At 50.6% G+C, this 14832-nt stretch overlaps 1 protein-coding gene across 11 annotated transcripts in view; it reads right to left on the reverse strand.

Moving 5' to 3' along the window:
• Positions 1 to 14832, reverse strand: part of GTDC1 (glycosyltransferase like domain containing 1) — a 252240-nt gene that overhangs the window by 177455 nt on the left and 59953 nt on the right. For 10 of the 11 annotated variants that reach the window (XM_064154596.1, XM_064154638.1, XM_064154613.1 and 7 more), the window contains one exon: positions 1310 to 1507. In XM_064154596.1, coding sequence (XP_064010666.1) covers positions 1310 to 1491 — 182 coding nt within the window. In that variant the 5' untranslated portion in view covers positions 1492 to 1507. The remainder of the gene's footprint in view (positions 1 to 1309; positions 1508 to 14832) is intronic. The other variant, XM_064154593.1, reaches the window with a different exon arrangement.

Genomic DNA, 14832 nt, shown 5'->3' on the forward strand with positions numbered 1-14832 from the left:
TTGGGTAGCACTGTTCAAACACAGCCTTCTGGAGCACAAGATCTACTCTTGCAAAATCAGACTCCTCTCCCAGCTGACTGTGTCTACTTGCTCTGGTAACAAACAGCAGACTTGGTTCTGAGCTGTAACCAGTCAGCACATCCCTTACAGAAGCACAGCACATCCGGGGCTGGAAGGGACCTCCAAAGCTTATCCAGACCAACCCCCCTGCCAGAGCAGGATCTCCGAGACCAGATCACATAGGAACACATCCAGGCAGGTTTTGAGTATCTCCAGAGAGGGAGACTTCACGAGCCCCCTGGGCAGCCTGTTCCAGTGCTCTGTCACCCTCACAGGGTAAAAATCCTCCTCATGTTTAAATGAAACTTCCTATGCCTCAGCTTCCACCCAGTGCCCCTTGTGCTGTCATTGGCATCACCCAGCAGAGCCTGGCTCCAGCCTCCTGGCACTCACCTGCTGAGGCTCATCCTGTGGCTGAAAGGCAGCACTCACAGCCTCTCTCCATGAAGGTGCAAAGTCAGCTGAATGCTCACTTTCCCCCCATGCCACGTTGCTGTGCCACATGTTCCGAGCAGAGCAGGCAACTCGCAGCACTGCTCAAGGCAATCATCTGACCACATCTCAACTGATCAGGTAGGCCAAGCAACATGCCTGGGTTTAAAGACAGCTTGGTTCTGGAGTGACTGATTCTCACTGCATGATAGCTATCTGTTGACCTAAACAGTCTGCTCTTATCAGTCCAGGTTCTAGCTGATAGACGTTTGTCACTTACACAAATGCCTAATTGACATCCACAGTTGCTGGCTCATGGCAGAACTGGACCATTACTAAGATAAAGCTGCTTCCTTAATCCTCAGGTCAGTCTGAGCAGCACCCTCTGATAAATCAGACTTGCAAATAGATACAGCAGAGGGTAAGTGAGGAAGCTTGCAGCATTCACATCTGTGCCATCTCTCAACCTGGATCTGTGAGGCACAGTTTAAACCTCTCAGTATTGATCATCTCAGAACAAGATGTACATCTACATTTACACATGAGCAGCTATCCACATGCTTGTGATCTTAGAGACTCTTAAGGACTAGCAGTGCAAGACAGAACAGCCTAGCAAACCCTAAAACACAGTAGCAATATCCCAGTTATACACCAAGAAGTCAAAGCAAGAATTAAAACCTGTGCTGTCCATTGCAAGCCTCCATCTGCTCGCAAATACCCCCTTGGAAGGCACATAACCAAAGACTCGCAGCTGCAGAGACCTTCTCCAGGGCCTCTCTGCAATGTGAGCTGAGAAATCACTCCCTTCCTGGGTTACCTGTAATTGGTGCTTGCTGGCACTGTTTGCATGAAATAAAGAGCAGCAGTCCGTGCTTTCCAGTGCCACTTCTTGGCAGGCAGCGTGCAGAGGACACAGTCATCTCCCAGCTCTTCTTGGAGAAGATCCATCAGCTGCTTGTGGGAGCCACCATAAAAGGCTTCAATGAGAAGCACGCTCATTCTTCCTGCTTAGCTGCTGAAAAGGAGGACAGAGAAATATTTTACTTTAGAACTACTTTTCATTATTCTTTGAAAGCAAATTGTATTGGAAAAAGCAGAAACACACTGCAAGGCCCTCCAGAGCCTCCATTGCTCACATGGCATGAAATCCTTCCTGTTACACTAGAATCATAGAATCAGGCAGGGTTGGAAGGGATCACAAGGATCACCATGCCCATGGCTGCTCAGTCTGGAGAGGAGAAGGCTCCCAGGTGACCTTCTTGTGGCCCTGCAGTACCTTAGGGGGGCTACAAGAAAGCTGGGGAGGGACTCTTTAAGATGTTAGGTAATGATAGGATTGGGGGGAGTGGAACAAAGATAGAAATGGGTAGATTCAGACTGGATGTTAGGAAGAAGTTGTTCAGCATGAGCGTGGTGAGAGCCTGGAAGGGGTTGCCCAGGGAGGTGTTGGAAGCCTCATCCCTGGATGTGTTTAAGGCCAGGCTGAATGAAGCTGTGGCCAACCTGATCTAGTGTGAGATGTCCCTGCCCACATCAGGGGGGCTGGAACTGGCTGATCTTTGTGGTCCCTTCCAATCCTGACTGATTCTGTGATTCTATTAGTTTCAACCATGGAAAGATTACCTCTTGTAGTTGTTAAATGAATCAAAATGTGCAGGACTTACAAACCAAACCAAGATGAAAACCACTGCATTCTGAAATTCTGCTTGTTTGCTCTCAATCAGGTATTAAAAGCTGTTCTACCTCACACACTCACTCACATGCAGTTCTCCTGTAGGTTAGGAAGTAGTTTATTTGTCTTGCCATGGGCTTTCCCCCTTTCCCTGGTGATAGACAGACTAAAGAAAAATCCAAACACACTCAAACCTCTGAAGTTGCTCATAACTGTTAGGTTGGGTGACTTAAAGGCAGAGAGGAGTGTAGGGAGATGCAATCTCAGCATCCCCTCAGCACTGTCTCATGAATCAGTAGGAGATCACAGAATCAGAGAATGTCAGGGACTGGAAGTGACCTCCAAAGCTCACCCACTCCACCCCCCATGCCAGAGCAGGATCACCCAGAGCAGATCACACAGGAACATGTCCAGGTGGGTTTTGAGTGTCTCCTGAGTGGGAGACTCCACAACCCCCCTGGGCAGCCTGTTCCAGGGTTCTGTCACCCTCACAGAGAAAAAATTCTTCCTCACATGTAAATGAAACCTCCTCTGCCTCAGCTTCCACCCAGTGCCCCTTATCCTGTCACCAGGTATCACCCAGCAGAGCCTGGCTCCAGCCTCCTGGCACTCACCCTCCACATACTTATAAACATTGGTGAGGTCATTTCTCGCCCATCAACACTCTTGGACCCTGCAAGAGGCTTAAACCATCTTATATCTGTGCTCCAAAACGTCTGGAAGAGAAGAGTACAGCAGGCTTGAGGCAGCTCTCAGACAAGAAGCCCCAGAGCTGCTCACAAACAGGATGCAAACCACACTGCCCAAAGAGAAGGGAAAGATGAAAACCCTGTGACTATTGCTCATCTCCTTCGTGACTCACAGACCCGGGGTACTGAAAAGCTGCTTTTCAGATGCCTGGAGCACAGCAATCACATGCAAAAGCTGAAAACAAAACCCTGAAAGGTATCCAGCACCCCTGACTGCCCCTCCGATGGCTTCTTTCTCTCAGGTATCCTCAAAAAGGAGGAACTTCCATGAGATTTATTTGCTCAGGCTTCATGTTTGATGCTGTCTATTGCAAGGCTGCACATCCATTTTCTGACCTGTAATTTCTAGTGGTTTCAGACTGTAATCCTTATCTTCTCAAAGCTAATGCTGACAAGAAGTGAGAATTCAACACAGAACTGCACTCTCCAGAAAAATCTCAACCACCACCACCACCTCAGCCTTGAAATTTAGTTACACTCCAGCTAAAAAATCAGGTATCCTGTAATCAGAGTGGAGAAAGCAAGCAAAACCAAAACCAACTTGTGAGTGCAAGGTAGCTACCCAAATGTCAACTAGCCAGCACCAAAAATTCAAGCACTGAATGCATTTCATTGGGGCAGACAAATATAAGAAGCTTCCAGGTAGCTGTGATTCATCAGCCCCTCTGCTCTGCTCTGCTCTGCTCACACCACACCTGCAGCACTGCCTCCAGTTCTGGGGCTCCCACAATAAGAGGGAGCAGGTGTGGAGCTACTGGAGGGTAGGAGAGCCCTGCAGAGGGACCTGGACAGGCTGGAGGGGTGGGCAGAGGCCAATAGGATGAGATTGAACAAGGCCAAGTGCAGTGTTCTACATTTTGGCCACAACAACCCCAAGCAGCACTACAGGCTGGGGCCAGAGTGGCTGCGAGCAGCCAGGCAGAAAGGGACCTGGGGGTGCTGGTAGAGAGGAGCTGAAGAGGAGGCAGCCGTGCCCAGGTGGGCAGCAGAGCCAGTGGCATGCTGGGCTGGCTCAGGAGCAGTGTGGGCAGCAGGACAAGGGAGGTTATTCTGCTTCTGTGCTCAGCACTGCTCAGGCCACACCTTGAGTGCTGTGTCCAGTTCTGGGCTCCTCAATTCAAGAGAGATGTTGAGGTGCTGGAAGGTGTTTGGAGAAGGGCAGCAAGGCTGGGGAGGGGCCTGGAGCACAGCCCTGTGAGGAGAGGCTGAGGGAGCTGGGGGTGTGCAGCCTGCGAGGCAGCCACTCAGGAGAAGGAGCTGCGTTCAATTTGCAAACCATTAACAGCATCACTAATAAAGCAATTAGCTCACGAAGCATCTGACCAAACTGCACCCCATCAGCCTAGATCTGAGAGTGGCTTTACCACCACCAGGTTTTGCTGACTCCACAGCCTGCTCTTTGGGGTTGGTTTTGCACCGCTTTTCACTGCTGCCTCCCCTGTGGGGACAGGGAACGACTGCACACACTGATGGGAAGAGACTTTCACTTCTCAGGTTGCCTTCGTGCTTAAAGCTCCTGACATTTAGCTTCTTCTGCATTTATCCTACCTCTAGGTCTATTACTATAAAAAAAAGCAATCCAACAAAAAAGTGTTATGCAAATATTACACAAACACTGCCATGCACTGAACTCCCCTCGGCTATCGACACCGGGAAGCTGGGCTGCCATCCGCGGATGCGCTGCGCAGAGGCTGTTAGCTGGCTCCTGCTCTGCAGTTCTTCAACAACACTCACAGACCCCCCCTGCCCCCAGCAGCAGCAGCACATGAGGGTGAAAATCAGCAGTGACACATTTTTCAGAGATGATCTGAAGCCCAAAGGCTTTCTTACAAAACTCTTCACTGCCCCAAGGAAATGTAGGTGCTCCTCACCAAGACGCTCACAGATTCTGCTGTTCTGTGACCTTTACACGTTATTAGAAGCAATAGGCAGCAACATCAGCACAGGAGAAAGGTTCTCTAAGGAGCAGCATACGGCAGGCTTTGGTCTTCACAGAATCATAGAACCCGTCAGGGTTGGAAAGGACTACAAGGATCAGCCAGTTCCAACCCCCCCCTTGCCATGGGCAGGGACACCCTACCCTAGATCAGGCTGGCCAGAGACTCATCCAGCCTGGCCTTAAACACCTCCAAGTTTGGGGCCTCAACCACCTCCCTGGGCAACCCATTCCAGGGAATCATATAACAGCTCAGGGTGGAAAGGATCTCAGAGATCACCTACTCCAACCTCCCCACCATGGGCAGGGACACCTCTCAATTAGACTTGGCTGCTCACGGTGGGGAGGTTGAAGCAGGTGATCTCTGAGGTCCTTTTTGGCCACAGCCATCCTGGGCAGCCTATTCCAGAGTCTCATCACCCTCATACTGAAGAACTTCCTCAGCTCCACTCTAATCCTGCCTTAGCTTCAAACCATTCCCCCTTGTCCTGTCTCTAGACACCCTCAGGAAAAGTCCCTCTGCAGCCTTCCTGTAGGATCCCTTCAGGTACTGGCAGGCAGCTCAAAGGTCCCCCCAGAGCCTTCTCTTCTCCAGGCTGAACACCCTGAGCTCCTTCAGCCTATCCTCATAGCAGAGGTGCTCCAGCCAGGGTTTGTGGCCCTACTCTGTGATTATTACTTTATTATTTTGCAATTACTTTATTATTTTTGTGGGGGTTTTGTTGTTGTAGTTTTGCTTTGGTTGGTTGGGGTTTTTGTCCTCACGAGATGCTGCCTTGAACCTGCAACGACTACAGACTAATGGCAACAGAATATATGCCACATCAGCTCCAGGAGCTGACTAAGCTGGGGCAATAAGAAAGCCAGTAAATCTTCTGGGTTTAAAAAGATACCCTGATAATGCAAAGGAAACTGTATTACACATAACTAATAATTCCTTGTATTTAAAAAGGCACAAAGGAGGTAGGACACAGTCATTTTACCTCATATTTCACCCAGATGACTTCCAGTTTTGTTCACACACGAAAATAACATCTATTATTTTTGCTTTATTTCCCTTGACCGAGCCAAGTTAAGGTAAATATGTACCACAGACTCCTCTGAGGTCTCAAAAAGACACAGCTGATAAATGGCCTGAGAACATTTCACCCTATCTGATGGAATGCAATCCTCAATTAAATATAAATCACTCCAGGTATTCTTTTCCCCCCATTTCAAAGAAAACAACAAATACTAGAAAAACAGAGCTGCTTCCCCTTTCTCATTACAGTGTTTCCTCTCTGGAGCCAGCGATCCTGGGTGTTGCTCCAGCAGCCCAAGCCCAGCCGCAGGGCTGCGGCACCCCACGCTCTGAAATGGGTTGCTGTGCCCAGGCTGTGCATAGCAGCACATTCTCCTGCTTAGAAACTAGCTGAAATTTGGGGGAAAAAAAGTCTTTCTAAGTGGTAGCAGTGTCAAAACAGCATGACTGATACAGAGGCATTACTCACCCACCAGCATCCGCCCTTCTGCCAGCCAGCGCGTGGCCGGCAGGACCAAGGCACTGACTGCGCCGCTGCGGAGGCTGCACCTGCAGTACTGCCTGCAGGTTTGGAGCCCTCACTACGAGAAGGGACATTTGGTGCCAGAACATACCCAAAAAGTGAAGAAGCTGGTGAAGGGTCTAGAGCACAGGTACTATGAGGAGTGGCTGGAGGAACAGTGCTGGCAGTGGCACTGAGTGCACCCTCAGCAAGTCTCCCAACCACACCAAGCTGTGTGGTGTGGCTGACAGCTGGAGGGCAGGGATCCATCCAGAGGGACCTTGACAGGCTGCAGAGCTGGGCACAGGCCAACCTCATGAAGTTCAACAAGCACAAGTGCAAGGTCTTGTAGCTGGGTCGAGGCAATGCCAAGCACTAATATAGGCTGGGCAGGAAACTGGCTGGAGAGCAGCCCTGAGGAAAGGGAGTTGGGGGTGCTGGTGGACGAGAAACTCAACATGAGCCAGCAGTGTGCTCTGGCACCTCAGAGAGCAACCAGAGCCTGGGCTGCAAAAGGAGCAGTGTGGGCAGCAGGGAGAGGGAAGTGATCCTGCCCTTCTGCCCCACACTGCTGAGACCCCATCTGGAGTGCTGCATCCAGTTCTGGAGCCCCTGGGACAAGAGGGATATGGAGGTGCTGGAAAGTGTCCAGAGAAGGGCCACAAGGATGATCAGAGGACTGGAGCTGCTCTGCTGTGAGGAGAGACTAAGAGAGTTGAGGCTGTTCAGTCTGGAGAGGAGAAGGCTCCCAGGTGACCTTCTTGTGGCCTTGCAGTATCTTAAGGGGGCTACAAGAGAGCTGGGGAGGTACTTTTTAGGCTGTCAGGCAGTGATAGGAGTGGGGGAAATGCAACAAAGCTGGAAATGGGGACATTCAGCCTGGATGATAGGAAGGAGTTGTTCAGCATGAGGATGGTGAGAGCCTGGAAGGGGTTGCCCAGGGAGGTGTTGGAAGCCTCATCCCTGGAGGTGTTTAAGGCCAGGCTAGATGAGGCTCTGGACAGTCTGATCTAGTGTGAGGTGTCCCTGCCCATGGCAGGGGAGTTGGGACTGGCTGATCCTTGTGGTCCCTGACTGCTTCTATGATTCTATCAACTGACCTACCTGCTCTTACAACTCCCTGACCATTCGGGCTGAGGTGGGGAGGTCTGGCTCTTCTCCCACGTAACACGAGATAGGACAAAGAGAAATGGCCCCAAGCTCTGCCAGGGAACACTTAGGTTGGACAGTAGGAACAACTGAAAGGGTTATCAAACCTGGAACAGGATGCCCAGGGAAGTGGTGGAGTCACCATCTCTGGAGGCATTAAGAGACTGCAGATGTGGTGCTGAGGGACATGGTTTGGTGGTGACCTGGCAGTGCTAGGTGTAGGGAGGGACTTGATCTTCAAGATCTCTTCCAACCAAAATGATTCCATGCTTCTGTAGAGAAGTACCAAGAAACTGAGGCAGGTGCTGCCTCAAAGCCAGCAGGAGCCTCACAGTGACACTCATCCAGGGACTTTAACATTTGCTCCAGCTCTTCCAACCATGTGCTGAGCACACTGCAGGAGAATGGCAAGTGATGGAGATCCTAAGTGGCCACTGCTGTCTGAGCCAAGAATTTGCCTTCAGAAGAAATTCTAAGTACTGCACAGAGTTATAGATAATTATTTACTGCACTGGCCCCTAAGAACTCCTCAACACAAGGGGGAACTACCTTAAGGGTCCCAGAGCACTGGCACAGGCTGCCCAGAGAGGCTGTGGAGTCTCCTTCTCTGGAGCCTTTCAAGGCCTGTCTGGATGTGTTCCTGTGTGACCTGAGCTAGACTGTGTGGTCCTGCTCTGGCAGGGGAGCTGGACTGGATGATCTCTTTGGGTCCCTTCCAATCCCTGACATCCTGTGAGCCTGTGCTGAGCAAGCCCCCCAAAACAGGGCTGCTTTTAGAAGTCCAAGTGAATGCCACCTGATGGATGTTTGTTGACCAGCCTGGGCAGATGAAGCTGAGGAAGGGCTTGGAGAATAAATCTGATGAGGAGCAACTGAGGGAGCTGGGGATGGTTAGTGTGAAACAGAGGAGGCTGAAGGCAGAGCTTTTTGCTGTCTACAGCTACCTGAAGGGACACTCTGAGGAGGCTGCTGCTGGGCTCTGCTCACAGGTAGCTGGAGACAGGAGAAGGGGGAATGGCCTAAAGCTGAGGCTGGGGAGGTTTAGATTGGACAGTAGGAAAAAGCTTTTCAGGGAGAGAGTGGTCAGGGAGTGGAATGAGCTGCCCGGGGATGTGCTGGTGTCACCCAGCCTGGATGTGTGTAAGGGTGGTTTGGATGCAGTGCTTGGGGCTGTGGTTTAAGTGAGCCTTGTGGAGTAGGGTTCTAGGTTGGACTTGGTGCTCCTGAGGGCATTTGCCAGCCTGGACGTCTCTGTGATTCTGTGATTCAGAGGCAGCTCATCATTTGCATGACTTCTGCACTCTGTCCTGGGAACTGCTCTGGGGTTCCCCAAACAGCAGCAAGTCAGAATTAGTTCTGCTCACTCAGGTCTTCAGACAACATGCTTAAATATGTGCCCCACAGAAGAGCTGAGCAAGGACCCAGAGCCAAAGGGCTGCCTGCTGGGCTGCTGCATAGGTAGAGCTGCCATTAGTTCCAGGAAGCAAGGTGCATGGTTTCAGTCATGATCTCCTAATGGTCACAGTCCCACACGTATGAGAAATTTCCTCCACCACCATATCCAGAGCAGTGCTTGGGTGCCTAAGTCAGCCAGCTACAAACCCCAGCAGGTAGGCACTGTGGAGGTCAGCACACAGATAACCTTTGATGATTTCAGATAAACAGAGTAACACCTAACAGAGGCAAACACTGCTCATCTCCCACCTTCCCACCAGCGGGATTTTCCAAAGGACTATCAGAGGGTCTCTACCTTTCCTCCTCTGCCCCTTCTCCCACCCAGCCCCACCACATGCACCCATCTGAGGTGTGGATGTGGCATATCCACACACACAAACCTAGACTGAAAGAGCTTTGTTCCCCTCCCACTCACCGCAGTGACGCACCAAAAGCCCAGAGCTGTGCCTTCGACACACTCACACTTTAATGGCCAACATTTAGCTTGGGTTTAGATCACCCAAAAGTACCAGCTGGGAGGTTTGCTATTGCTAAACGGTGCCAGAGCAGCAAACAAGAATGCCACCTCAGTTCTGTTTTAGATCCATCAAAGGGACAAAGCCAGAGGTTCTCTGCTGCTCCTGACAGCACACGAAGCAGAATCATTCACCTTGATTTGGATGTCTTCAACAGCACTCAGTGCAGCAGGTCTAGAGAGCTTCTCCTCCCCTCTACTCTGCCCTGCTGAGACCACACCTGCAATACTGTGCCCAGTTTTGGGTTCCCCAGTTCAAGAGAGTCAGGGACCTGCTGGAGAGAGTCCAATGGATTGCTATGAGGATGATGAAGGGACTGGAACACCTCTGTTGTGAAGAAAGACTGAGAGTTCTGGGGCTGCTCAGTCTTGAGAAGGCTGAGAGAGGATCTGACCAGTGTCTATAAATGGCTGAGGGGTGGGTGTCAGGGTGAAGGCTCCAAGCTCTGGTTGGTGGTATCCAGTGACAGGACAAGGAACAACAGGTACAAGCTGGAACCCAGGAGGTTCCACCTCAACATAAGGAGACACTTCTGTATGGTGAGGGTGCCAGAGCCCTGGAGCAGGCTGCCCAGAGGGGTTGTGGAGTCTCCTCCTCTGGAGACTTTCCAACCCCAGCTGGATGTGTTCCTGCACTGTTTGGAAGGGACCTGAGAGCTGATCTGCTCTAACCTCCCTGCTTGCTAAGCCAAAAACAGCAAGTGAGAGACTGTCTTAGGTTGGACCTTAGGGATCATCTACTCCAACCTCCCCACCATGGGCAGGGACACCTCTCAACCTGACTCAGCCTCTCAAGGCCTCAACCAGCCTGGCCTTGAACCTCCTCCAGGAAGGAGTCAGACACAGCCTCCCTGGGCAACCTCTTCCTGAGTCTCAACACCTTCATACTGAAGAACTTCTTCTTCAGCTCCAGTCTTACCCTGCTCTCCTTCAGCTTCAAACCATTCCCCCTTCTCCTGTCTCTAGACACCCTCATGCAAAGGCCCTCTGCAACCTTCCTGCAGGATCCCTTCAGGCACTGGCAGCAGCTCTAAGATGCTCCAAGAGTCTTCTCCTCTGCAGGCTGCACACCCCCAGCTCCCTCAGCCTGTGCTCACAGCAGAACTGCTCCAGCCCTTGGACCACCTTTGTGCCCCTCCTCTGCCCTCACTCCCACAGCTCTGTGTCCCCTATGCATTAACTCAGACTCTGACACAAGAGACTCTCCTGGCTGCTTCCAGAGCTCTGCTGTTTGGAGCGCAGCAGCTGTGAGAGCTGCACATGAGCCCATGCATGCTAAATAAACACCACTGCCACAAATCCTCAGCACAAGAAGTTGGTAGTGCACATGCAGAGCATGCAGTTGAGAGCTCACTCTTTAAATTGCTGCATTATTTTATCTAGGCAAAGGCACTAATGGCCATCATTTCTTGCTGTAAATTACATTTGGGAGCTTTTTTTTCAGCTATAGAAGAGCAAAACCAACTAATCATTAGTTTTCTTCTCACCTTCTTTCCTGACGTAGCCTAAGATTATAGAGAGGAGATTCTGCCTCTTTGATCTGCTGAGAACACCCCCCCCCATCTCCAATCCTGCATCAGGTGTCCTCAGCATAAGGACAGAGAGCTGTTAGAGTGAGTCCAGTGGAGGCTACAGGGCTGGAGCAGCTCTGCTGTGAGCACAGGCTGAGGGAGCTGGGGGTGGGCAGCCTGGAGAAGAGAAGGCTCCGGGGGCACTTTAGAACTGCCTGCCAGTGCCTGAAGGGATCCTGCAAGAAGGCTGCAGAGGGACTTTGCAGGAGGATATCTAGAGGCAGGACAAGGGGGAATGGTTTGAAGCTGAGGCAGAGCAGGGTTAGACTGGATCTTGGGAAGAAGTTCAGAGAATCAGAGAATGTCAGGGACTGGAAGGGACCTCCAAAGCTCATCCAGACCAACCCTCCTGCCAGAGCAGCATCACCCAGAGCAGATCACTCAGGAACACAGCCAGACAGCTCTTGAACATCTCCATAGAGGGAGACTCCACAACCTCCCTGGGCAGTCTGTTCCAGGGCTCTGTCACCCTCACAGGGAAAAAAATCTTCCTCAGGTTCACATGGAACCTTCTGTGCCTCAGCTTCCACCCACTGCCCCTTGTCCTGGCACTGGGCATCACCCAGCAGAGCCTGGCTCCAGCCCCCTGGGACTCACCCTGCACATCTTTGTAAGCTGAGGTCACCTCTCAGTGTCCTCCTCTCCAAGCCAAAGTTCTTCAGTAGGAGGGTGGTGAGGCTGCAAGAGGCTGCCCCAGGGAGAGCAGGTGGTTGCAGTAGATGCTCACTGAGGTCCCTTCCAACCTGAGCTGTTCTGGGGTTGTGGCTGCCTCCTTTCTGGGGTTGTTCAAGGCCAGGCTGGATTGAGGCCTTGAACAGCAGAGTCCAGCTGAGAGGTGCTCCTGGCCATGGAGGGAGGTTGGTGGAGATGAGCTCTGATGTCCCTTCCAACCTAAGCTGTTTATTGTATTCTGTGGTAAATTTCAGTAGGGAAGGTTCCAGGCAGCTCTGTGTCTTCCAACATTCCCTCACCCTGGCCCCAGTAGGCACAGGTGGTAAAACTGGTGTTAGTTTGGTGTGGAAATCAGCCTTTCTCTGGACACATTCCAGTACCTCAACACCTCTCTTAAATTGAGGAGCCCAGAACTGGACACAGTACTCAAGGAGTACTGACCAGTGCCAGGGCAGAACAACCTACTGGAGGATGCCTCCCCACGGCACGGGGGGTTGGAATTAGGTGATCTTTACAGTCCCTTCCAACCTGAAGCACTCTGAGAGGGCAGATCTAAGAGAGAAGGCAAGGTTAGCTACTGCAGCTGATTGAGACCTCCTTACTCTCATTTAACAGCTAATTATAAGCTCCCATTTGCCAGCTAATTCAAAGGGCTGGAACAATGATAACTTGCTTGACCAGTGACTGCTAATGTAGGGTTAATGCCATGTTGCAGTCATCCAACTTATCTGCCCTGTGTTTACAGTGCCTGCAGGCTCCAGCCAGTTTGCAAGACTCCTCCTTTGCTCTACTGTACCTACTACTGTAAACGTGGTGATGCTGATGAGCCTGAAGGTGACATTAGGTCTAAATAGACGAAGGGGACTCCATTTAGAAGATCTCCAAGTGGAGAGGGAACTAATAGGTGTGGTAATGGGAGATGTGGTGCTATTTTTAAACTTGACAGGAGACATATTAGTTGCTAGCTCTCCATTAGAGTGAAAAAGCAGCAGGCTGGTAATAATGGGCTGGCATTTGGAAATTCCTCCCATTCATTAGGAAAATGATGAGAAATGTGTTCCCCACATTCAGGGCTTCAGACCAGTTTCTGTACAGAATGGGGTAGAACTCTGTACAGAATTCCAACCTGCATTCCAGGTTAAAGATGTCCACATGAACTCACCAAAATGGACCTATACCTCTTTTAACTACTCCCATCTGGAAGATTTTAGTCTACAGCTCACCTTAGCTCACCTTAGCTACTTGACTAAAGCAGAAAACACTTGTTAGAATCATAGATTCACAGAATAGGTTAGGTTGGAAGGGATCTCAAAGATCAGCCACTTCCGACCCCCTGCCATAGGCAGGGACACCTCCCACCAGAACAGGTCTTTCAAGACCTCATCCAATCTGACTCTGAACACCTCCAGGGAGGTTGTGGAGGGCAGAAGCACAGAATGTGATCTTTGATCTTCTGCCCTCCACAACCTCCCTGGGCAACCTGTGCCAGTGTCTCACCACCCTCACCAAAAAGAACTTCTGCCTAACATCCCGTTTCAATCTCCCTTCTGCCAGTTCAAACCCATTCCTCCTCATCCTGGCATTACAAGACCTTGGCAATAGTTTGTCCCCAACCCTCCTGCAGCCCCCTTCAGATACTGGAAGGCCACTCCAAAGTCTCATCCAAGCTTTCTCTTCTCCAGGCTGCAGAGCCACAGCTCTCTCAGCCTGCCCTCATAGCAGAGCTGCTGCAGCTCTTTCAGCATCTTGGTGGCCTCCTCTAGACTGGCTCCAACAATTTCATGTCTTGCATGTGTTAGGGGTTCCAGAACTGCACACAGGACTGCAGGCAGGATTGGAGGTGAGTTCTGAGCAGAGCAGAGCCATGGGGCAGAATCCCCTCTCTTGCCCTGCTACCCACACTCCTCTGGCTGCAGCCCAGGAAGCAATTTGCCCTCTAGATTGCCACTTCATGGAAACTTGGGATTTAGCACTTCAAGCCCTCCTCCTGAAGAAAAGCTGGAACTGTAAGAGTTAATGGAAACATTAATTTAAACATTAGGCCTGGTAGTCTGAGATGTTTGGCAGCAAGTTTTGAGTGGGCACAAGCCAGATTTATTTTACAGTCAGAAACTATCCATTTGAATATGTGATGAAAGGTTCTGCATCTTCAGTCACACCTTGAGTCAATAAAAAAAGATAGGATGACATCTACTGTCACATCGAGTTCAGCTGTGAAATCCAGGAGGAGAGCCACACAGAGGAGCATTACTGAGGGGCAGGGACTTCACAGGACCTGTAAGGTTGCTTCAAGATGAAATTCAGTCAGGATGGCAAATGGACTCCAAAAGGGTGTCAAAAGTAGAGTTCATCTAAAGTCCTGCAACACTAGCAATTTAAAATGATAATCAGGAGGACTTTGCCAAGCTGCAAAACCCTTCACCACGTGAAGAGAACAAATCAAGTTTGCATCTGAGAACCAACACTTCAGTACTAGATGCCTACAGCAGTTTAGATATGATGGCCTTGTGATTCATAAAGTCACCAGGGCTGCAAAGTCACTTGCACCAAGAAGTGCTTCATTTTAGCTGTTAAGTGCTGGAGTTCAGCAGATGAAATAATTTCTGCTCTTCCACTTGCCCAACCCGTCTCAGGGGAGCCAAACCAGTGCCTCACAGTCTGAATCTCCACGAGCAGAAATTCATCATGCACTCCTGTCCAGTCAGCATCACCTTATCTCCAGAGTAAACATCACACAAGGTTCAATGAGGACTTTGCATGGCACTAAACAGATTTTTCCATTTTAAGAACCTTTACATCCTATTACCTACTTGACACACACAAGATCTGTTCTCCACATCAGCTTATAAACCCAACACAAGAGCTGCCAATTTGATTCAGTGCTGCTGCATCACGTTTCCTGCAAATCATTTCCCTATAAAGTTTTGACTTAGCCCTTTGAAAGGGGCTGCAGCATTATCAAAGGCTCCAGACTATGGCCACAGTGCTTCCTGACAGCTCTCTGCAAGTGCTCCCCAACATCTGGAGGTGTTCAAGGCCAGGTTGCAGGAAGCCTCAAGCAATCTGGTCTAGTGGAAGGTGTCCCTGCCCATGGGAGGG

The sequence above is a fragment of the Pogoniulus pusillus genome, chromosome 2 (genome assembly GCF_015220805.1).
Source record: "Pogoniulus pusillus isolate bPogPus1 chromosome 2, bPogPus1.pri, whole genome shotgun sequence".
In the NCBI taxonomy this organism is placed as follows: domain Eukaryota; kingdom Metazoa; phylum Chordata; class Aves; order Piciformes; family Lybiidae; genus Pogoniulus; species Pogoniulus pusillus.